This window comes from Aegilops tauschii, chromosome 3 (assembly GCF_002575655.3).
Source record: "Aegilops tauschii subsp. strangulata cultivar AL8/78 chromosome 3, Aet v6.0, whole genome shotgun sequence".
NCBI classification, from domain to species: Eukaryota; Viridiplantae; Streptophyta; class Magnoliopsida; order Poales; family Poaceae; genus Aegilops; species Aegilops tauschii.
This window is the reverse complement of record NC_053037.3, coordinates 602049750-602075398: the sequence shown is the minus strand read 5'-3', so window position 1 is coordinate 602075398 and position 25649 is coordinate 602049750. Positions and strand designations below refer to the sequence as shown.

General features: G+C 46.5%; 1 protein-coding gene across 1 annotated transcript; it reads left to right on the top strand.

Annotated features, from left to right (window-relative positions):
- The first annotated feature begins 3413 nt into the window (after positions 1 to 3413).
- On the top strand, positions 3414 to 6904 carry LOC109785973 (G-type lectin S-receptor-like serine/threonine-protein kinase At4g03230). Its single transcript, XM_073496016.1, has 5 exons — positions 3414 to 3759; positions 5659 to 5869; positions 5999 to 6182; positions 6284 to 6434; positions 6638 to 6904. Exons 1-5 carry the CDS (start codon positions 3607 to 3609, stop codon positions 6902 to 6904), a joined length of 966 nt encoding a protein of 321 aa, XP_073352117.1. The 5' UTR covers positions 3414 to 3606.
- The last annotated feature ends 18745 nt before the right edge of the window (positions 6905 to 25649 follow it).

Here is a 25649-nt window from a genome sequence, read left to right as displayed (position 1 = left end):
AGACGGCAATCGAGATGCCGAAACTGCCCCCCAAGCTACACCGCCATCTCAGCGGAGAAGCAGCATGGCTTCCACCGAGCTGCCTCAGCTGGAGCATGCGGCTCCTACTAGCTACCCCGTGGATGCTATCACGGAGTCTCAACATTGCCACCTTATGGCGAAATGGCAGAACTTGAAAGTCAAGGCGGCTGTTGGCTCTGTTTTACCTACTGAACCCGGCGCAACCTACCACTCCCGGCCGATTCCAGAAGGATATGCTAGGGTGATGGTGGATGAAATAACGGAGGGATTTGAGGACCTCCAGCTTGACCACCCTACCGGTGAAGGGGAGACTCGGCTGGGTTTAGCTCTGAAGACTCCATGCCTATGGCGGAAGGAGCTCATCAAGCTTCCGAACTGGACGGCTCCGGCGAGTAAGGGCACTCCGCCTCCTCCTCCGCCTCCTCCTCCGGCGAGTGATCAGGGCACTCAGCCTCCTTCTCCGGCGCGTGGCGGCACTCCGCCTCCTTCTCCGCCAGCGCCGGCGCGCCAGAGCAGTCAGCCTCCTCCTTCTCCGCCTCGTCAGCAAGGGCGGAAGAGACCCGCCGCCGCTGCGGCTGCTCCGGCGCGTCGTAGTCCTTCTCCTACGCCTCGTAAGCAAGGAAAGAAGACAGCCGCAGCCGCTCCGTCTGCTCTGCCGGCGTCTAGCAGTACAGCTGCCAGAGGCGGGAGGCAATACAGATTCGGTCCTTCTCTGAAGACTCCAGAGAAGTTACCATATGAGAGGACCGAGGAGGAGAACGCGAAGATCGTGCGAGCCGAAGTGAAGAACTTCTTTGAAGGGGTGAAAGCAAAGAAACATCCACCTCCGGAGGAGAAGGTAGATCCGGTGAAAGCAAAGCGCACTCTGGCTGCCCTGACAAAACCACCAAAGTCTCCGCCGAGAGGCAACTATGAGCGCGTTCTTGCAAAGACATATGTCGAAGCGGAGCGGTCGGGAAGTACTGTCAGTGATAAAAGGATGAAAGAACGACGAGCTGGGAAAAAAATTGCCCAGCTCGGCAAACAAGCGAACCAATCGTGCCCCCCGCTCAAGGTGGCAAAAGACATCGTCGCTAATGATCCGAGTATGGTGCCCGGTTATAGCAATCTTGGAGATTACCTGCCCGACGATGTACATTATGAAATCATGGAGGTGGACGAACACAAATACCATTACGGGAAGCCTCTCGTCAAAGATGTCAGATCTCTAAGCACGATGATGCGAAGACTACATGATTGGTACATGAAAACCTGCAGAGAGTCTGATGGGATGAGTACTTTGACGCTGAGAGTTAAACCGGAGCATGACCTCGTTGGAATTGAACTGCTGAATGTTCCATTTGAGGATTTGTTCCAGTTTTACAATCAAAAGGCCCTCGATAAAACAACGATCACTTGCTACTGTCTGTAAGTAGTACTACTTCTGTCATTAAGTCTCTCTATATAGGTCAGCTCTTTCATTGCATGTATTTATACTTATCCTCACTATATTATGCAGATTGAAGATCGCCGAATTGAAGAAAAGACAAATCGGTGATATTGGGTTCATTAACACAAATCTCATAGATGCATATACGGTTGAAAAACATCCCAAAGAAGCCGGGGCCAACTTGCTACAATCGTTGGTATTAAATCAAAACAAAGATATAATACTCTTTCCTTACAACTTCAAGTGAGTGTTACTGTCTTGTGCATATTCGGTTTCCCTTATTAGTCCAGGTTATGGTAATGTAATTGATGACTTATGCATGCATGCGCAGCTTCCACTATATTCTCCTAGAGATTAAGCTTGAGCCGGGAGTAGTAACCGTCTTAGACTCGAGACGAAAAGATCCCCAGGACTATGCGAACATGACTCAAATGCTCCAGAAGTAAGTTAAATCGATCATTATCCATTATATCAGCAACTTTGTTCATTTCCTGATATCAAGTAATTGTTTTCTTTGTCTGACAGGGTTTGGAGAAAATTCACCTCAAAAGCTCCGGGACTGCCGAAGAAGCTGCAATTTAATCACCCGAAAGTAAGTACTATAGTAGCATGTTCCGCGCATCTCCTAGTGATTCAAGCGGTAGTTTCATCAATACCATTTAGCATGCTTGCTTATCAGTTTGATTGACCTCTATTTCTTGTAAAGTGGTTGTGGCAGGAAACCGGGAATAATCACTGTGGATACTACGTTTGCGAGTCCATCCGCTACCATACCTGTGAGTGGGGCTACACTGAAGAACAATATGAAGTGCGTAAGCAATAATATTCACAATTTTATTTTATTACCATCATTTGTGTTGAGTTTCATTTATTCATATATATATGTATTGACCCCCTTCTTCAAATTAGATCTTTCGGATGCGGGATGAACTCCTAGCAGAAGATCGTATGCGAGGAATTCAAGAGGAATTGGCGGCATTCTTCCTTGACCACGTGATCGCTGAAAACGGAGAATACTATGTGGACCCTGTGTTCCTACAATATAATTAGGAGATTCTATTGTAAGAGATAATTATTGTATATATGTAGCCGGTAGTGTCGGATAGATATACGAGAACTTGTTGTTCGACCAATATCTCGGAGAAGGAGAGGTGGTCGATATCACTTCTCTCTGTATGCATATGTTCATGACGATCTTCTGTTTCCTTCAATTGATTACTAGCTAGCGTGTCTACTCCTCTCCATACGTATATAGTACGTAGCGTCGACCAAGCACGGAGATAAGAGAGGACACTTCTCTCTATTAATTAGCTAGCTAACACAATATATGAAACACCTAAATTAACCCCCAAAACCCCTAAACCACCCCCTTTCAAAAAAAACAAAAACCTCAGCTCCTGCCAGGTGCTGACGCGTGGATGCCTATTGGTCCCGGTCGGTGGCACCAACCGGGACCAAAGGCCCTCCTGCCTGGGCTCCCCGCACCGGCCACGTGGACGGCCTTTAGTCCCGATTCGTGTAAGAACCGGGACTAAAGGGCTAGGGCATTAGTAACGACCCTTTAGTCCCGGTTCCATAACCGGGACTAAAGGCCCTTATGAACCGGGGTAAAAGCCCCTTTTCCTACTAGTGAAATAAGTTATGTAAATAAAATAAAATAAAAATATTTCTATTGATGGGGGAAAGATCCTACAATCTGAATAGTTCAAAGGTCAATCCAATAGGTGAAGTTTCCATTTGAAATGGGGAGGACAAATATTAAATTGGTGAAGTCTGGTCGAGTGAGATGATCCACAACCAACCACAGATTGGTCATCATCTCAATCACCAAATAAATCTGTTTTCACTTGTATAGGACAATTATATATGAATTCATGTTTGTCCTAGGACGCAACTCACGTCAGAGGGCGCTGCGGATTATTGCTGTGGCAGCTCCATTACTGTCAATACTCATGTGCTTTATTTGTGCTGTTGTATGGATGAGAAGACGAAGAAAAGGTTTGTTTTAATCATGATTCATTCACTAAAACATTCGTCTAAAAAGAAAAACTATTATTTCTTATGTAGTCAGCCTTTAGGTTTGAGCTCCAGATTAAGATTGTATATTTGTGTGTCCTATCACTATAGGAAAGGTAAACTTACACCATCAAGCTGCCATGAATAAGCCGGAAGAATACCCATATGTTTGGAGATTGGATGAGAATAGTTCAGAGTTCACTCTGTTTGACTTCTCTGAGATATTGCATGCTACAAACAACTTCTCCAAAGAAGCCCAACTTGGGCAAGGTGGTTTTGGCCCTGTCTACAAGGTAAATGTGTTGTCTTGTAAATAGTATGTTCATTCCTAAAGATCATATTAAATCATGATTAGCTTAAATAAATCTAAGATTTAGCTAGCTACTAGCAATACATAAATGCATGCACGCGTAAATCACATTCACGTATATTTATAGTAGCGCTATTTACAGTTACCGTAGCCCAATCTATAACGAATTGTGCTGTGATGTGCCTAGTTTTTTTATGCTACGTTGGAAAACTATCTGTATAAGTTTCAATATCTACAATGTAAGTTATCATATCATTCATCTTCTACAATGTAAGAAGGCAGAGATCGCATGCTTTCAATTATATTATTGAAGCCTCATAATGAAAACTATATATACATGTTGTTGCTTGATAAACGTATATGTAGCCCAAAATCCATGTCTATAAATGTTTTTACGATAAAGGATGGACTTTATTGTCTCAAAATGAAGCATCAAGAGGATACAAACACTATGAGCATATATCCGGCCTCTGCATAGCTAGGATGCACACGGCCAACACCAACACACACAAAAACACGCCGACAAGTAGCAAAGTCATAAAAGACCGAAGCTATATCTAGGCAAGAAAAAGGAAAAAAATCCCAAAGCAATCAAACACGTGACCGGCGAACTATAGAAATGACCATATCCACACCAACTATTTCATGACACCACGCGGACGACGAAGTTTTTCAACAACAACGCCTTCAGGAATGGAGCGACATTCAGACATCGCCGTCACCGGATCCAACCACTAAGGTCAGAATTTAGGTTTTCACCCTGAAGAATCAGTCAAAGAGAATCCAAGCAATGCCTTCAACAAGGTAACGATGCAAAACAACGTCGCCATTGCCAGGCATAACCAACTCGGGCAATCCTAAGATTTCACCTCGGATCTCGAGTCTGGGTGCCCGTAGCACACCACTGAAGTCACTCGTGTTGTCATCACCACTTTTTCACGATCTCGACAACTACATGCGATGAGCGATCACCGCCGTTGCACAACCATCCCTGTGCGTCAAGTCTTTGTCCATAGTTTGCATCCCACCGTCGAAGTCCATCATCAGATCTGGAGAGATGAACCCTCCTGTAGATCTTTCGGTGATCATCCTCATCGTGGAGCCAAAGAAGATCACTGCAGTACAATCTGCAGCCGTCACCATCCGGGACATTCAGATCTGAATTAGGAAACCACGTCCGGGTCAACCATGGCTGGCACCAGACTGCAGGTGCCGGACATCAGATCCAATCGCTGACCTCGCAGCCGCCCGACGACCACATTGGGACGGCCACCAAAGGTAGCACAGGAGAGTGGCTGCCCCTGCGTGACCAAGGCAACGAGCCGCCGCAGCGCCGGCCGCCATCCGAGCGCCGCCGTAAGAGGATCCGCCGCAAACCCTGCCCAAGACGTCGCGCCACCAGGATCTGCCGCCCCCAGATCGAAGTAGACGCGACGAAGCGCCCCGCCGCCGCCGTCTGCCGCGCGGGCTTTGCCCGACGGCATCCTCCGATGGCGGCGCGGCCGGGGAATAGCGATGCAAGGAGCGGAGGCAGTTGCGTGGGTTGCCCCCGTGTCGACCTGGACATGGGCGACGCGGGGTTAGTCTTTTATAAATGTATGTCAACCAAATATGATTAGCATAAGTAACCTTATACGGAGCCTTAATCTAGAAAGGAAAAAAAATATGAAACTATTGATACACATAGTTATTTTCCCCTATTAGACGGTGGACTTAAACTCATAAGGAAATATAAGTACTGCACTAAAATGGAATATTAAGGCCATGTATTGGATATGTGATGCTGTTGTATATCATAAAGTTCCTTTTTTCATGGAGCATGAAATCAATTATCTAATATTTCAGTACAAAATAATACCTACAGTTTTGTACATACTTCCAGGGCCAATTACCAGATGGAATGGAAATTGCAGTTAAAAGGCTTGCCTCACATTCAGGACAGGGTTTCAGAGAATTTAAAAATGAAGTGGAACTTGCTGCAAAACTACAACACAATAATTTGGTCAAGCTCATGGGATGTTGCATTCAGGGAGACGAAAAACTTTTGGTGTACGAATATTTGGCAAATAAGAGCTTGGACTTCTTTATATGTGGTATGCACATTTCAATTTAGCCATATTTTGGACTGAGATTCGTCCATACTACAAAGTGCACTCTCTAATGTACAGATGAAAGCAGAATAACTTTGGTTGATTGGAGTAAAAGACGTGTGATAATTGAAGGGATAGCCCAAGGTCTTATGTATCTCCACAAGCACTTGCGGTTGCGTATCATACACAGAGATCTTAAAGCCAGCAACATTCTCTTACACCTGGACATGAATCCTAAAATTTCTGACTTTGGGCTAGCAAAAACATTCAGCTCCAATGATACTGAAGGAAGCACAGAGAGGGTGATGGGAACACAGTAAGAATATAACACAATCAATTAGTATACCGTTAATCATCTGATGCATCAACCTTTAAATTTTGATATAATACTTTACTTGTGATTCCAACTCGTTGCAGTGGTTATATGTCTCCGGAGTATGCATCTCAAGGGATTTACTCGGTCAAATCTGACGTATTCAGCTTTGGTGTGTTACTTCTCGAGATTCTTAGTGGAAAAAGGAATACTGGTTTCCATGGGCATGAAGACTTTGTTAACCTCCTTGGATATGTGAGCATCCCACAAACCCTTGCACACTAATATATATATATATATATATATATATATATATATATATATATATATATATATATATATATATATATATATATATATATATTCCATAAGGAGGTTGACACCCCCTGCTACTGCATCGAGCGATGCACACAACCATCAATTCCTATATCATCTATGTGATGATAAACTTTCTGCAGTCATGGCAACTATGGGAAGGTGGACGTTGTCTTGAGCTTGTAGAAGCATCGATTGCTAGTGAGGTCCATGCGGCGGAGGCTACGAGGTACATTAACATTGCACTAATGTGCGTACAAGAGCATGCAGACGATCGACCGACCATGTCAAACGTTGGCACGATGCTAAACAGCGAGAGTGTTGTTCTTCCGGAGCCTAACCATCCGGCATACTTCAACCCAACAGCATCTAAGGAAGATGAATCGGCTAGTGTTCCATGCAGCGCGTGACCATCACTGAGGAGCCAGTTGGCAGGTAGTTGAGCACTTTGCTTTGGTTGTTAATCAAAGATACATGATCATGCAAAGCAATATGACAATGATAGAGCGTGTCATAATAAACGGAGCGGTGGAAAGTTGCATGACAATATATCTCGGAATGGCTATGGAAATGCCATAATAGGTAGGTATGGTGGCTGTTTTGAGGAAGATATAAGGAGGCTTAATTATGTGTGATAGAGCATATCGTATCACGGGGTTTGGATGCACCGGCGAAGTTTGCACCAACTCTCGAGGTGAGAAAGGGCAATGCACGGTACCGTAGAGGCTAGCAAATTGCGAAAAGGTAAGAGTGCGTATACTCCATGGACTCACATTAGTCATAAAGAACTCATATACTTATTGCAAAAGTTTATTAGCCCTCGAAGCAAAGTACTACTACGCATGCCCATAGGGGGATAGATTGGTAGGAAAAGACCATCACTCGTCCCCCGACCGCCACTCACAAGGAAAGAAATCAAAGAACACCCCATGCTTCAAATTTGTCACACAACGTTTACCATACGTGCATGCTACGGGACTTGCAATTCTCAACACAAGTATTTCTCAATTCCACAATTACCCAACTAGCATGACTCTAACATTACCACCTTTATATCTCAAAACCACTATCAAGTATTAAACTTATCATAGTATTTAATGCACTCTATATGAAAGTTTTTATTATACCCATCTTGGATGCTCATCATATTAGGACTAGTTTTATAACCAAAGCAAACTACCATGCTCTTATAAAAGTCTCTCAAAATAATATAAGTGAAGCATGAGAGATCAACAATTTCTTCAAAATAAAACTACCGCCATGCTCTAAGAAGATATAAGTGAAGCACTAGAGCAAATGACAAACTACTCCAAAAGATATAAGTGAAGATCAATGAGTAGTTGAATAATTATGTAACTATTTGAAGACTCTCTAACATTAAGAATTTCATATCTTGGTATTTTATTCAAACGGCAAGCAAAAAAAAGAATATAAAATTACGCTCCAAGCAAAACACATATCATGTGGTGAATAAAAATATAGCTCCAAGTAAAGTTACCGATGAATGAAGACAAAAGAGGGGATGCCATCCGGGGCATACCCAAGCCTAGGCTCTTGGTTGTCCTTGAATATTACCTTGGGGTGCCTTTGGCATCCTCAAGCTTAGGCTCTTGCCACTCCTTATTAAATAGTCCACCGAGTCTTTACCCAAAACTTGAAAACTTCACAACACAAAACTCAACAGAAAACTCGTAAGCTTTGTTAGTATAAGAAAATAAAACCACCACTTAGGTACTGTTGTGAACTCATTCTAAATTCATATTGGTGTAATATATATTATATTCCAACTTCTCTATGGTTCATACCCTCCGATACTACTCATAGATTCATCAAAATAAGCAAACAACACATAGAAAACAGAATCTGTCATAACAGAACAGTCTGTAGTAATCTGTATCATTTGAATAATTCTGTCACTCCAAAAATCCTGAAATAAATTATTGGACCTGAGGAATTTGTCTATTAATCTTCTTGAAAAAGAATCAACCCAAAAGTACTCTCCAGTAAAAAATGGCAGCTAATCTCGTGAGCGCTAAAGTTTCTGTTTTTTACAGCAAGATCGCAAAGACTTCACCCAAGTCGTCCCAAAGGTTCTACTTGGCACAAACACTAATTAAAACAATTAAACCACATCTAAATAGAGGCTAGATGAATTATTTATTACTAAACAGTAACAAAAGGCAAAGAACAAAAATAAAATTGGGTTGCCTCCCAACAAGCGCTAACGTTTAACGCTCCTAGCTAGGCATGATGATTTCAATGATGCTCACATAAAAGATAAGAATTGAAACATAAAGAGATCATCATGAAGAATATGACTAGAACATTTAAGTCTAACCCACTTCCTATGCATAGGGATTTTGTGAGAAACTCATTTATGGGAATAAGAATCAACTAGCATAGGAAAGCAAAACAAGCATAACTTCAAGATTTTAAGCACATAGAGAGGAAACTTGATATTATTGCGATTCCTACAAGAATATATTCCTCCCTCATAATAATTTTCTGTAGCATAATGAATGAACTAAACAATATAACCATCACATGAAGCATTATTTTCATGATCTACAAGCATAGAAAATTTACTACTCTCCACATAAGCAAAATTCTTCTCATTCGGAATAGTGGGAGTATCATAAGAAACTTGAATACTATAAATTGTTTCCACATTAAAAGAGTAATGTTTAGAAAAAAGGTAATCATACTCATGACAAGTTTTAATATAATCATCACTACTTTTTATAGCATAAGTGTCATCACAATAATCATCATAAGTAGCAACTTTGTTCTCATCATAATCAATTGAAACCTCTTCCAAGATAGTGGAATCATTACTAAATAAAGTCATGACCTCTCCAAATCCACTTTCATAATTGTCACAATAAGATTCAACACCCTCCGAAATAGTGGGATCATTACTTCCTAAAGTTGACACGCTTCCAAACCCACTTTCATCAATATAACCATCATAAATAGGAGGCATGCTATCATCATAATAAATTTGCATATCAAAACTTGAGAGGTTAAACATAGCATCCCCAAGCTTGGGACAAACATTAATTGCAGCAAATAAATTCTCAAACTTGTCATTCTCATCAAACATGGCATCCCCAAGCTTGGGCCTTTTCATATCATAAGCATAATCATTCTCATCATTAATAGTGTGGATAGCACCAATAGTATAGCAATTATCATCATCACAATGAGTAATAGGAGCAACATCATTTGGGAGGGATACCTTTTTACCTTTGCTTCTCCGTCTTTTATTTTGCTTCTTCACATCTTGTGTGGGTTTAATCCTCTTTTTGAAGCTCCTTATTAATGAGATTGGCTGAATAGAAAGCTCCTCCTCGTTACCTGATTCATCATAAGAAAGAATAGGAGGATATTGGGAAATCTCTTCCCTTTCATTAGTATTCTCTTCATCTTCTATTTGTTTTCTTGTCTTTATGTAATTGGCAATATAAGATTTTCAATGCAATTCACCGCACAATACATATAAATTTCCTCTAGACCAAAATCAAGAACTTTATCAAGGACAAATTCTGGCATGTCCTTAGTTATACGTTTCATTTCTTCATAACCCACAAGCAAACTAAGTTCATTATGATGCGCAAGGGAAATCAAGTCATCACAATTTTTGGACACGATACGATCATGAAACAATTTGCATTGGATATTTAAATGGCCACGTTCATTGCAAAGTTCACAAGGGTGGCTACGAAAATTTAAATTTTCAGCACAAACATCTAGCCTTTCTTGCAACCATTTAGTTTCTAAATACTTATGCCTCTTGCAAAATCTATGTTCCCTATTTGGTGTGTACTTGCAACCTCTATGCACTCCACAAAAATTGACATGCTTATAAGAGACGTTTTCATCATGACTAGTGCAATCATCATTAGTACTATGGATATTCAAGGAACTCATACTAACAACATTGCAATCATGCTCATCATTCACATATTTTATGCCAAGCATTCTATGTAATTCTTCTTCTAGTACTTGAGCACAATTTTCCTTCCCATCATTTTCACGAAAGATATTAAAAAGATGAAGCATATGAGGCAACCTTAATTCCTTTTTTTTGTAGTTTTCTTTTATAAACTAAACTAGTGATAAAACAAGAAACAAAAAGATTTGATTGCAAGATTGAAATATATACCTTCAAGCACTAACCTCCCCTGCAACGGCGCCAGAAAGTGCTTGATGTCTACTACACAACCTTTTCTTGTAGATGTTGTTGGGCCTCTAAGTGCAGAGGTTTGTAGGACAGTAGCAAATTTCCCTCAAGTGGATGACCTAAGGTTTATCAATCCGTGGGAGGCGTAGGATGAAGATGGTCTTTCTCAAACAACCCTGCAACCAAATAACAAAGAGTCTCTTGTGTCCCCAACACACCCAATACAATGGTAAATTGTATAGGTGCACTAGTTCGGTGAAGAGATGGTGATACAAGTGCAATATGGATGGTAGATATAGGTTTTTGTAATTTGAAAATATAAAAATAGCAAGGTAACTAATGATAAAAGTGAGCACAAACGCTATTGCAATGCGTTGAAACAAGGCCTAGGGTTCATACTTTCACTAGTGCAAGTTCTCTCAACAATAATAACATAATTGGATCATATAACTATCCCTCAACATGCAACAAAGAGTCACTCCAAAGTCACTAATAGCGGAGAACAAACGAAGAGATTATGGTACGGTACGAAACCAGCTCAAAGTTATCCTTTCTGATCGATCTATTCAAGAGTCCGTAGTAAAATAACACGAAGCTATTCTTTCCGTTCGATCTACCCTAGAGTTCGTACTAGAATAACACCTTAAGACACAAATCAACCAAAACCCTAATGTCACCTAGATACTCCCATGTCACCTCAAGTATCCGTTGGTATGATTATACGATATGCATCACACAATCTCAGATTAATCTATTCAAACCAACACAAGGTACTTCAAAGAGTGCCCCAAAGTTTCTACCGAAGAGTCAAGACGAAAACGTGTGCCAATCCCTATGCATAGAATCCCAACACTAGTAGAAAAAGGGCGTATTGTCCCGCTTCGTGAGGGCCTTCTGTCCCGGTTTGTGAACCGGGACTAAAAGGTCGTTACTAATGCCCTTGGCCTTTAGTTCCGGTTCTTACACGAACCGGGACAGAAGGTCCTCCACGTGGTCGCTGCGGCCAGCCCAGGACGGGGGGCCTTTGGTCCCGGTTGGTGACACCAACTGGGACCAATAGGCATCCACGCGTCAGCATCTGGCTGGAGCTGAGGTTTTTGTTTTTTTGAAAGGGGATGATTTAGGGGTTTGGGGGGTTAATTTAGGTTGTTATTAGGTAGCTATTAGAGAAAAGTGTCCTCTCTTATATCTCCGTGCTTGGTTTACCAACGCTACATACTGCTATGCCTAAACATGGCTTAGATTGAAGTGAAGGCAACATGTGGTGCATGTCGAAAGTAATACTCCCTCCGTTCCTTGATATAAGGTGTATAGATTTTTGGGAAAAAGTCCGAAATATAAGGTGTATTGCGTTGCACCACTCGTTTGAATATTTTTTTAAGAAATTTGATTACATTTCCTTATATAGGGCAAGCTCCTCTATTTTCTCATGTCAATTAGTCAGGTGTAATCTCTCCCAAAACTTGTGAAATTTTCCCTCCACATGCGTTCTTTAATTTCCGTGCCAAAAACTATACACCCTATATTTAGGAACGGAGGGAGTACTAATCCTAACTTGATCAAGTTTGGATTGTACTACTTTCGACATGCACCACATGCATGTTGCCTTCACTTCAATCCAATCCATGTTCATTTCACCCGCTGATATATAATAACTCTTCATGCGCGCATCATGCATCATCATATATAATAACAAGTCCTACTAATCAGCATCATACAACTTCTACTCGTTATTAATAACAAGTCATACGATCATCATCCTCATAGTCATCGAACCAACCCTACTTAATTGTTCTTAGCACATGATCATCAGTATTAGGTAGGACCGAAATACCCTCTTTAAGGTAAAATAGCATAAAACAATATAGACCCTGACTCTCCATTATGGAGAATGGAGATCATCCTGTCTCTAATTCTTGCGCTTCGCTTCCTTTTGCTTCCAAGAACCTCCTTGCGACTGTCCATACATTTTTTCCATTCTTTGATTTGCATGTCTCCACTTCGTTTAGAAATCCGGTATGGATAGTTGAGATTCGTAGGATGACCTGGTTGTATGTTCAAAACATCAAGCCTACCATTCTGATACATCAAATGAGGCACACAATCCTATGGGATTATCTATTGAAAAACATAGTAATAACTTCATAGTTAGCAATGATGTACTAGTTTTAGAAGTAAGCAAAATATGCACGGATGTCGTAATAGTAAGAAATCTTACCAGGGTATCTCCATGGTAGTTACCGTAGTTCAACACGTGCACTAGTGGCACGTATTGACCATAATGTGGAGGAGTTTTACAATAGATATTGTAATTCTCAAGATTAGTACAAAATCCGACCAAATGAGTTTTCTCCTTATAAGTTAACTCAGAGCCATCGGTGTAGTAGGTTCTGTCTACCATGTTCCGCATATTGTTTTAACAATCAAAATAAGCTGTCAATGAAAATAAGTTGTCAACTATTTTGAAATGAACAATATAAATTAGCTAATAACTATGTTTGAGAAACTCACATAGCGGTAGAATTGGAGGCGTATCAACCAGGACCCAAATTTCCATATTGTCTTGCTCGATGTCAGGATCACCAAGATCCATGGTGACAAGCATACCCTCATCAAAACCATACATCTTGCAAAATGCTTCCCAATTTTTGCAACCAAAATGGGTTACGCTCTTAGAATTATACAGATTTACTTCAAAATCTATATCATGATGGGTCCTTAGGTGAATTTTCTTTGTTTCCATACTTTCATGGTCTTCAAAACCCATCCTCTCCAAGACGTAGCGTCTTGCATGGCATGGGATAAGCTAGCCGAATTGTAAAAGATGAAAAGTACACGTTGAAATAGTTGAAGTCGTGCTTAATTACGAAAAAATAACACTTGTCGTCGTTGCGTACCGTTTCAACATCGAAGGTCTCCTCCAGCTTAATACTGAAGCGCCGATCTTCGTCCAGGTGAGGCCTGTCGCACTGACCTCAGTCGTCGTGGCACCAGTCGCACTCCCCCGGGAGACTGTCGTCGTCCGAGTACGACATTTCCTATGTTCATAATTCAAATATTAAACGTCTACAATTAAATATATGTACTAAAAAACCTAAGTTAGATCATTATTATTCATCACGGGTTGACTATCGGTTTTTCGAGTCTTTTCTTGAAAACTCTCAGCTCACGTGGTGTATACATTCGACCGTTGGTGATGGTCGCTCCTCCATTTGTCCCCGAGTGCATTACACCAAAATGTCTAGCACATGGGAACAAAGGAGAAGCGACCCCCACGACAACAGTCGGGATTCTTGGTCCTCTCATATATATATGGTGGAACTCTCCCTCACTGATTCCTCTCTGACATTTGCGACCGTCGGTGATGGTAGCTCCTCCTTTCGTTCTCGAGTGCATTACACCAAATTGTCTAGCACACGGGAACGAAGGAGAAGCTACCCCCACGACAACAGTTGGGATTCTTCGTCCTCTCATATATGGTGGAGACTCGACAGACTTACAGTCAACCCGAAATATCGTTTAATTATCTTTCTAAAAGAGGATTTGGCTGGTCTCACCTCGATGTCGGAGGGGGCGGTGACGGGGACGACAGCGGGGATGATGGAGGGGCCGGGGCCTCCTAGATTTCTGCGAAAACAAAAACCCTATAAGCTATCAACTAATCATAGTGCTCTCCAATTTTAGCATTCAAAGTAGAAGTAGTTTTCCACTTTGAGCATTCAATAAGCAAAATCAAATCACAAAATAAAGTAGTATTCAAATTAGGATGCATTCAATTATAAACAAAACTACATCATCTCCATGCGTCCGTACATCGTCGAATATTATCACTAATACACCTCGAATACTATCATACATATAGCATCGCTAGTACAGCTAGACCAGTAGCGCCCGACGGGTATCGGCGCGGGCGGTGGACACCCAAAGGGACGGAACCATCACAGGATCATAGCTCCAGTGAGATCCCTGAAGAACCTGCCAGGTATTGTCGAACCTGCCCTCCAACGCAACCATGTAGCGACGGATGTGCTGGTCCTCCTCGCTGACACGGTGACGTACCACCTCCGTGGTGTCCGGAAGCCTCGGCACCGTCATTGGCCCACGCAACCGCCACCAAACAAGGATCGGGTCAACAGGGCTACAGTAACACCCTGTGATTAAGCTAATCATGTTGCTAAACAGGGCTTGATCACATTTGAATCACCTTCCTTTTCAAACTCCTAGTTCAAACTTCAAATATAATTAAAGTGAAAAATAAAAGTTTTCAAGAACTCAAACAAAAATGTTCAGTGGGTGCCAAATATTACACTGGTAATTATGGTGGAGAAAACACATTTTTATAAAATGCCTAAATGCTTTAAATGAAATAAAATAGAAAAGGGAATAAGCAAATAAAAAGAAAACAGAAAACAGAAACAGTCAGAGAAAAAGAAAAAAAAGGAGCAGGCCTCCCCCCCACTGGACCCGTGGCCCATCTGCACCGAACCCCCCGGCCCAAACTGGGCCGCACCCCCGCACCCCCGACCCCGGCCCAGCCCACCTCTCCTCCCTCGCCCCCTTCCCTGTGCCCCCGACCGGGTCGGAACAGGGGCGCGCTCCCGCCCGACCCCCTCGCCGGCACCGACGCCGGAGAGGATAAGGGCGCCAGCGGCCCCCGCTCCCTCGGGCCTCTCTCCCACTCACCCCGCTCACTCCCTCGGCCTCTGCGCCTCTCCCCCGCCAGATCCACCTCTCTCTCCCCTTCGATCCCCTCTGCCCGCGCGTGCTCGCCGCCGTTCACCGTAGCTCCCGCGGCCACCGTGCCCCGATCGCCCCGTCGACGTGCCCGAACGACTCCCCGCCGTCGACTACGCCGACTACGCCATCGGGAACGAGCCAAGCGCCTCTGCACCGACCTCCCCGAGCTCGTCTTCCCCGCACGGCCGCCGTCGATCGTCGCCGATTCCGGCTACCCCGCGCCCTCCCCGAGCTCACTGCCACTCCCTACAGCCTCGCAGTGAGCCTCTCCTTCTCCTCCCCCTCTCCGTTAGCTCGCCCGCGCTCCGTAGCTGCTCCCCCACGCGCGCCCGAACGCCGCGCCGCGGAGCTCGCCGCCGGCGTGTCTCTGGTGACCAAATGGTCACGGGCGTAGGCCCGCTAGCCCGACCGCACCGTGCCGCACCCGCCTAGGTAGTTAGTTCGGCCGTTCGCGCGCTCTAACGCAGCTTCCGTCGGGCACCCGTAGCACCTCGCCGCCGGCGTGCTCGTAGCGGTCGTCCCCGGCCGTTCCAGCCCCTCCGACCACCGCCGTTGGACGCGCGACGTCGAGCCTCGTCGAACGCGCCCAGCCCCGCCCCCGCAAACCCACTGTGGGTGAAACCCGCGCCCCTCCCGCGCGCGCCGCCGTGCGTTTTGGTCGCCGGCGTTGCTCCGGCGCCGGCCGCCGACGTGGCAGGCCTGGGGCCACCCCCAGTGCCCCTGCCAGTGGCCCCCACGGGCCCAGTTGACTGGGTTGACCCAGTCAACTGCTGACTGGGCAGGCCCAGTCACTGACATGCGGGCCCCGCCGCAAAAATAAAGAAAAAGAAAATGTTTTATAAATAAAAATAATTATTTTAACTAATCACTCACTGACATGTGGGGCCCACCCCTCTAATTATACTGTTAGATTAGTTTAAATAGATATTAGAATAACAGAGACTGACATGTGGGTCCCACTGGACCCACCTGTCTGGTTTGACTGGTCAGCCGACCTATTGACCTGCTCACGTCAGCATTGCCTCATGCTGACGTCATAATTCATTTTTGCTGAATATAAATAATTCCATAAATTCAAATAAAGTTTGAAAATTCATATCTTTTAAACCGTAACTCGGATGAAAATGTTTTCTATATGAAAGTTGCTCAGAACGACGAGACGAATCCGGATTCGCAGTCCGTTCGTCCACCACACCTCCCTAACCTATCGAACTAGCAACTTTCCCCCTCCGGTCCTACTGTCCGAAAACGCGAAACATCGGGAATACCTCCCGGATGTCCCCCCCTTCACCGGTACCACCTACTGTCGCGTTAGGACACCCCTAGCACCGCTCACTGTCATGCCACGCATCGTCATGCTTATGTTTGCATTGTATTTACTGTTTCTTCCCCCTCTTCTCTCCGGTAGACTACGAGACCGACACTGCTGCTGCCCAGTTCGACTATGGAGTCGACGACCCCTCCTACTTGCCAGAGCAACCAGGCAAGCCCCCCCCCCCTTGATCACCAGATATCGCCTACTCTCCTCTATACTGCTTGCATTAGAGTAGTGTAGCATGTTACTGCTTTTCGGTATCCTATTCTGATGCATAGCCTATCCTTGCTACTACTGATGGTACCTTTACCTGCAATCCTACATGCTTAGTATAGGATGCTAGTTTTCCATCAGTGGCCCTACATTCTTGTCCGTCTGCTGTGCTATACTATCGGGCCGTGATCACCTGGGCGGTGATCACGGGTTTATACTTATATACTATATGTATGACACATGAGGTGACTAAAGTCGGGTCGGCTCGTAGGAGTACCCGCAAGTGGATCTTTGTGGCGGAGCGACAGGGCAGGTTGAGACCGCCTAGGTGAGAGGTGGGCCTGGCCCTGGTCGGCGTTCACGGATACTTAACACGCTTAACGAGATCTTGGTATTTTGATCTGAGTCTGGCCATTTGGTCTATACGCACTAACCATCTACGCGGGAGTAGTTATGGGTATCCCGGCGTCGTGGTATCAGCCGAAGCCTTCATGACGTCAGCGACTGAGTGGCGCGCGCCGTGTTGGACCGCTTTGACGTAACCGCCGTGATCGTGTGGGTTGCTAGGTCTGCTCGCGGCCGCGTTCGCAACGTGCAGGTGTGCATAGGGCGATGGGCCCAGACCCCTGCGCGCATAGGGTTAGACCGGCGTGCTGACCTCTCTGTTGTGCTTAGGTAGGGCTGCGACGCGTTGATCTTACGAGGACGGGCATGACCCAGAAAAGTGTGTCCGGCCAATTGGGATCGAGCGTGTTGGGTTATGTGGTGCACCCCTGCAGGGAAGTTTATCTATTCGAATAGCCGTGTCCCTCGGTAAAAGGACGACCCGGAGTTGTACCTTGAGCTTATGACAACTAGAACTGGATACTGAATAAAATACACCCTTCCAAGTGCCAGATACAACCCGGTGATCGCTCTCTAACAGGGCGATGAGGAGGGGATCGCCGGGTAGGATTATGCTATGCGATGCTACTGGAGGACTTCAGTCTACTCTCTTCTACCTGCTGCAAGATGGAGATGACCAGAAGCGTAGTCTTCGACAGGACTAGCTATCCCCCTCTTATTCCGGCATTCTGCAGTTCAGTCCACTGATATGCCCCTTTACACATATACCCATGCATATGTAGTATAGCTCCTTGCTTGCGAGTACTTTGGATGAGTACTCACGGTTGCTTCTCTCCCTCTTTTCCCCCTTTCTTTCCTATCTGGTTGTCGCAACCAGATACTGGAGTCCAGGAGCCAGACGCCACCGTCGCCGACGACTCCTACGACACTGGAGGTGCCTACTACTACGTGCAGGCCGCTGACGACCACCAGGAGTAGTTAGGAGGTCCCAGGCAGGAGGCCTTGCCTTTTCGATCGTTGCTACCTTTGTGCTGGCCTTCTTAAGGCAAACTTGTTTAACTTATGTCTGTACTCAGATATTGTTGCTTCCGCTAACTCGTCTATGATCGAGCACTTGTAATCGAGCCCTCGAGGCCCCTGGCTTGTATTATAATGCTTGTATGACTTACTTATGTTGTAGAGTTGTGTTGTGATATCTTCCCGTGAGTCCCTGATCGTGATCGTACACATTTGCGTGCATGATTAGTGTACGGTCAAATCGGGGGCGTCACAAGTTGGTATCAGAGCCGACTGCCTGTAGGAATCCCCCTATCCACACTCCTTGGCCGAAGTCGAGTCTAGACATTACTAAACATTTTACTAACATGGCTGTGTGTCTTACGGGCCCACGTCGCCATTGGGTGGTACTAGTATCTTTTACTCCTCGACCTTTACTCTGGGACTCTGAACTCTCTTCTACTCGGGTTAAACGAATTTACTAACTTTACACAAGGATCCCGTGACCGCTTTCACCCCAAAGATGGATAAGCCATAGTTGTTTCTTAGAATAGTATTTTGAGACTTTCACACACTGACAATTGACTCCTTTGAAACGTCTTTGCTTTCAGATGGAACCCACGAGGCAGGTCGTTCGCCACACGATGGCCATTGGTGCCTCGGGATCACCTGCGGTGCTAGCTGAGATGATGACCTATCTGGGTTATCGCTGGCACCCTGAGTACACCGTCTACGAGGAGTACCAGGACTTTAACCAGGAGCAGTACCGTGCCATCGTCCACCTCTACTCTCGGGAGTACGACTCCACTGCTGTGCTGCACACCGCACATGGTGTTGGTGTGACCATCGACATGGCTGTCCACGATGCTGCCTATGCTGCTCTGACACGTCTTCGTGGAGAGTATCAGGAGTTGGACACCTCCCCTTTCAGGCACATTGCTATCGCCTCTGATGTTGGTGCGGAGGGATACTATACTGCTGCCTACTCCACTGTCACCCGAGAGCCCTTCTACCATCAGCACCTGGTTCTGCATGCTGATGGGCTGGATCGAGCTAACCGAGCTCTTCGCCACGAGATGTACACCACCCGTCAGCACCTTTACCGTGCTCTGACGCTGCTGCACCCCTTTGTCCGATCTGGACAGGTACCGCGTACTGCGATCTACCCAGCCAGGACCGTGATGCCCCACGGTGTCGGTTGGCCAGAGGTGGGAGGCTACTCTCCCGCACTTGGTCCTCTTCTGCCACCTGAGCGTCGGGCTCTACACCTGAGTATCCGCGGCCCCCAGTCTGCTGACGTGGAGGGCTATCCGTTGCCTCACTACCAGCTGTCGGGCTACGATTACCTCCACAGTACCTCTTGGGACTGATGTAGGCTTGCTTGTAGTATTAGCTGCAGTCGCCGCGAGCCTGTGTGCCGCCTATGATGTTTTAGTCTATGTACTGAACTCTGTGTACTGAACTCTATGCATGACCCCTTCTGTAAGCTATGCCGACTACTATGTAGTAGCTATCGTGCTCCTTTCATTATGCATGTTTCATCATGAATGATTCTTGTCATTGCAAATTTTCTCAATGCTGAACTACCCCTGTTATATATTAGCAGGATGGTTAGACCAGGTGGTCGTGGTCGTGGTGGCGATGCCCCACCACCACCTGAGTACATGGCTGGTATGATCCAACAGTTTGAACTGAACCGCCAATTCATGGAAAATATGATGGCTCAGTTCCCTCGCCCCAATATGAACCAACAGCCAGCTCAAGTGACTCTTCAAGATTTCATACGCCTCAACCCAACCATCTACCGCAGCTCAACTCAGCCTCTGGATGCTGATGACTGGCTCCGTGACATCACCTATGAGTTGGAGTCTGCTGATGTAGCCCCTGCCAGCTATGTCAATTTTGCTTCCTTCTTCTTGAAGGGACCCGCAGCTCAATGGTGGGACAGCCACAGGCGTACTCTGCCAGCTGGAACAATCATCACATGGCCAGACTTCCAAGCTGCTTTCCGTGCCCGCTTCATTCCTCAGGGAGTCATGGACCGGAAGAAGCGTGAGTTTCGCAACCTCACCCAAGGCAACAAGACTGTCGAAGCTTATCAGCGGGAGTTTCTGGACTTGTCCCGCTATGCTGAAGAAGACATTGCAACTGATGCACGCAGACAGGAGAAGTTCCGTGATGGACTACAAGCGGACATCAAGCTCGCACTTCTAGTGCATGACTTCGCCGATTTCGCCACCTTGGTGAATAAGGCCATCAATGTCGAGACTGGTCTGCAGGAATACCAGAGCTCTCAGAGGCGCAACCGTGACACGGGCTCATCTTCGGGCTCGCCCTCACAGAAGCGTAAGATATGGATCCCGAACAGCATGTATCGTCCAAATGCACCTGCTCCCAGGAAATCTTACGCTGCACCGCGTCTGCCTCCTCCACCATCTAAGCAGTCAAAGCTACCAGCTCCCCCACCTGGGGCTCCTGTTCCCACTCCCGATAATGGTTTGTGCTTCAAGTGTGGTCAACCGGGTCACTTTGCCAGGAACTGCTATCAGAACCAGAATCAACTGGCCCTTCCAGCAGCTGGCCGTGGTAACAACCAGCCCCGCAACAACAATGCTAAGTCTCATGGTCGTGCTCATGCCAACCACGTTGATCTCAGCGAAGCTCAAGACCAGCCTGCTACTGTGATGGGTACACTCCTCGTAAATTCAGTACCAGCATCCGTTTTATTTGATACAGGAGCATCCCACTCATTCATTTCAGCAGAATTTGCATTCCTGCATGGCATTAATCACGAAGAGATAAACACTCCGCTAGTGGTACACACCCCTGCGGGCCAATGTCAAACCTCTATGGTTAGTCGCGATGTTACTGTTGAAATTGAAGGACTGGAATTTCTTGTCTCTCCTATCGTACTGAAGTACTGTAGCATTGATCTCATTCTGGGAATGAATTGGTTAAAAGCGCATACTGCTTCAATCGTTTGCACCACTAAGACCGTCCATCTGCTACACCCTTCAGATGAGATAGTTACTTACCAAGCCCATCTGGTGCAAAATGCCGAGGCAAGGCTCTATGCATTGAATGCATTGAACGCTGCACCACTCGAGGGCATTGAAAACATTCCCGTCGTGCGTGAATTCCTCGACGTTTTTCCTGAAGAACTTCCGGGGATTCCCCCTGCTAGAGCTGTCGAATTCATCATCGACTTGAAACCAGGCACCACTCCTATAGCCAAGCGACCCTACAAAATGCCGCCGCATGAACTCCTTGAGCTTAAGGAGGAAATCGACAAATCTCTTCGCAAAGGATTCATTCGCCCAAGTTGCTCTCCTTGGGGAGCACCTTCTCTCTTTGTCAAGAAGAAGGATGGGACAAACCGGTTAGTTCAAGACTACCGTCCTATAAACCAAGCTACCATTCAGAATAAATACCCTCTTCCTCGGATCAATGATCTGTATGATCAACTGGCGGGTTCGTCAGTGTTCTCTAAGCTCGACTTGAGGTTGGGCTACCACCATATCCGTGTTCGCGAAGAGGATATCCCAAAGACCGCCTTCGTGACTCGCTATGGTTCATACGAGTACACCGTCATGTCTTTCGGTTTAACCAATGCTCCAGCCACCTTCTCTCGTCTGATGAACTACATATTCATGGATTACCTCGACAAGTTCGTCGTGGTTTATCTGGATGATATCCTGATATTTTCCAAGAACGAAGAAGAACATGCTGAACATCTTCGACTTGTGCTGGAAAAGCTACGAGAACATCAACTATATGCGAAGTTCTCCAAATGTGAATTCTGGCTACCGGAAGTCACCTATCTTGGGCATGTCATCTCTAAGGATGGTATTGCCGTCAACCCCGAGCGAGTTCAGGCTATTCTTGATTGGACTCCTCCCAAGAACGTTAAGCAAGTCAGAAGTTTTCTCGGTCTCGCCAGCTATTGCCGTCGATTCGTCGAGAACTTCTCTAAGATCGCCAGGCCTCTGACTAACCTGTTGCATAAGGGTGTCAAGTTCCAATGGACAGACAAATGTCAGGAAAGTTTCCAGGCACTCAAAGACAAGTTGACTTCTGCTCCAGTTCTAGCTCCACCTGATACTAAGAAGGACTTCGTCATTTACTGCGACGCTTCCCGTCAAGGATTAGGCTGTGTCCTAATGCAAGACCGCAAAGTGATTGCTTATGCCTCTCGACAATTGCGCCCTCACGAAGAGAACTACCCAGTTCACGACCTCGAACTTGCTGCTGTCATTCATGCACTGAAGCAGTGGCGACATTACCTTCTCGGTAATCGTTGCGAGATCTTCACCGACCACCAAATTCTGAAGTATCTGTTTACTCAGCCAGATCTGAACCTCCGTCAGCAGAGATGGATGGAGCTTGTTGCAGACTTTGACTTGGGTATTTCCTATACGCCAGGCAAGGCTAATGTAATGGCTGATGCCTTGAGCCGCAAGTCTTACTGCAACCACCTCCAGGTTCATAAAGTTCAGCCCTCACTTGTTGAAGAATTCAGGAAGCTGAACCTCCATGTTGTTCCTCCGGGTGCACTCGCTCCCCCTCCTAAGGAATTTGGCAAGGTGAACCTCCACGTTGTTACCCAGGGTTCCCTCAATACCCTAGTTGCTAAACCAGATCTCGAGGACAGCATCAAAAGGCTACAGAGGTATGAATCTGGAGCCCACAAGATTAAGCGCTACCTTGCAGAAGGGAAGCCCTCATTCTTCACCATTGCTGAAGATGGCACCCTATACTTCAAGGGCCGCCTAGTGGTGCCATGTGCAGAGAAAAACCTGCATATGACACCGGAAGTTATGAAAGAAGCTCATGATACGCCTCTATGTATCCATCCTGGTAGTACAAAGATGTATCAAGACATCCGACAGAGATTCTGGTGGTCTAATATGAAGCAAGACATTGCTCGATATGTTGTTGAATGTGACGTTTGCCGTCATATCAAAGCAGAACATCAAAGGCCTGCTGGGACTCTACAACCTATCTCTATTCCTGAATGGAAATGGGACCATGTTGAGATGGACTTCGTCACTGGATTTCCCAAATCACAGAAAGGTAATGATGCTATTCTTGTCGTCATTGACCGGCTTTCCAAAGTTGCACATTTCCTGGCAGTCAAAGAAACGATCACTGCTAGCCAGTTGGCAACGCTCTATATGTCCAGGATTGTTTCACTCCACGGTATTCCATTGGTTATCAGCTCAGACCGTGGAAGCTTATTCACTTCAAGATTCTGGGCAAGTTTCCAAGAAGCAATGGGAACTCATCTGTCATTCAGTACTGCGTTTCATCCTCAATCGCAAGGACAAGTTGAACGCGTCAACCAAGTTCTCGAAGACATGCTTCGAGCTTGCGTTATTTCCTTCGGCAAGAAATGGGAGGAATCTCTCCCGTATGCTAAGTTCTCTTATAATAATAGCTATCAAGCTAGTCTGAAGATGGCCCCCTTCGAAGTGTTATATGGACGAAAGTGCCGAACCCCTCTGAACTGGTCAGAAACTGGGGAACGTCCACTCTTCGGTCCGGATATTATCCAAGATGCCGAAGAACAAGTCCGCATTATTCGCGAGAATCTCAAGACTGCTAAGTCACGTCAGAAGAGTCAGTATGACCGTCATCATAAAGACATGGTCTATCAACCTAGCGAAAAGGCTTATCTTCGAGTCACACCTATGAAGGGTGCTCACCGCTTCGGGATCAAAGGCAAACTAGCTCCTCGCTATATTGGCCCATTCACTATTCTCGAAAGGCGTGGAAAAGTGGCATACCAACTGGAGCTACCGCCGAACCTTTCTCAGGTTCACGATGTGTTCCATGTGTCACAGCTCCGCGGATCCAATCCGAGCTGTGGATCATGAAGTGCTCGAATTGCAGCAAGACCTCTCCTATAAGGAGCATCCGGTCCGCATTCTCGACCAAGCTGAACGCCGCACACGTCAGAAGGCGATCAAGTTTCTCAAAGTCCAGTGGTCGCACCATTCTGAAGATGAGGCCACTTGGGAACGAGAGGATCGTCTGCGCGAAGAATACCCCGCACTGTTTCCTTCTACCTCCTAAATCTCGGGACGAGATTTCTTGTAGTGGAGGAGATTTGTAACACCCTGGGAATCATGCTACAGTAACTCCCTGTGATTAAGCTAATCATGTTGCTAAACAGGGCTTGATCACATTTGAATCACCTTCCTTTTCAAACTCCTAGTTCAAACTTCAAATATAATTAAAGTGAAAAATAAAAGTTTTCAAGGACTCAAACAAAAATGTTCAGTGGGTGCCAAATATTACACTGGTAATTATGGTGGAGAAAACACATTTTTATAAAATGCCTAAATGCTTTAAATGAAATAAAACAGAAAAGGGAATAAGCAAATAAAAAGAAAACAGAAAACAGAAACAGTCAGAGAAAAAGAAAAAAAAGGAGCAGGCCTCCCCCCCACTGGACCCGTGGCCCATCTGCACCGAACCCCCCGGCCAAACTGGGCCGCACCCCCGCACCCCCGACCCCGGCCCAGCCCACCTCTCCTCCCTCGCCCCCTTCCCTGTTCCCCCGACCGGGTCGGAACAGGGGCGCGCTCCCGCCCGACCCCGTTGCCGGCACCGACGCCGGAGAGGATAAGGGCGCCAGCGTCCCCCGCTCCCTCGGGCCTCTCTCCCACTCACCCCGCTCACTCCCTCGGCCTCTGCGCCTCTCCCCCGCCAGATCCACCTCTCTCTCCCCTTCGATCCCCTCTGCCCGCGCGTGCTCGCCGCCGTTCACCGTAGCTCCCGCGGCTCCCGCGGCCACCGTGCCCCGATCGCCCCGTCGACGTGCCCGAACGACTCCCCGCCGTCGACTACGCCGACTACGCCATCGGGAACGAGCCAAGCGCCACTGCACCGACCTCCCCGAGCTCGTCTTCCCCGCACGGCCGCCGTCGATCGTCGCCGATTCCGGCTACCCCGCGCCCTCCCCGAGCTCACTGCCACTCCCTACAGCCTCGCAGTGAGCCTCTCCTTCTCCTCCCCTCTCCGTTAGCTCGCCCGCGCTCCGTAGCTGCTCCCCCACGCGCGCCCGAACGCCGCGCCGCGGAGCTCGCCGCCGGCGTGTCTCCGGTGACCAAATGGTCACGGGCGTAGGCCCGCTAGCCCGACCGCACCGTGCCGCACCCGCCTAGGTAGTTAGTTCGGCCGTTCGCACGCTCTAACGCAGCTTCCGTCGGGCACCCGTAGCACCTCGCCGCCGGCGAGCTCGTAGCGGTCGTCCCCGGCCGTTCCAGCCCCTCCGACCACCGCCGTTGAAACCCGCGTCCCTCCCGCGCGCGCCGCCGTGCGTTTTGGTCGCCGGCGTTGCTCCGGCGCCGGCCGCCGACGT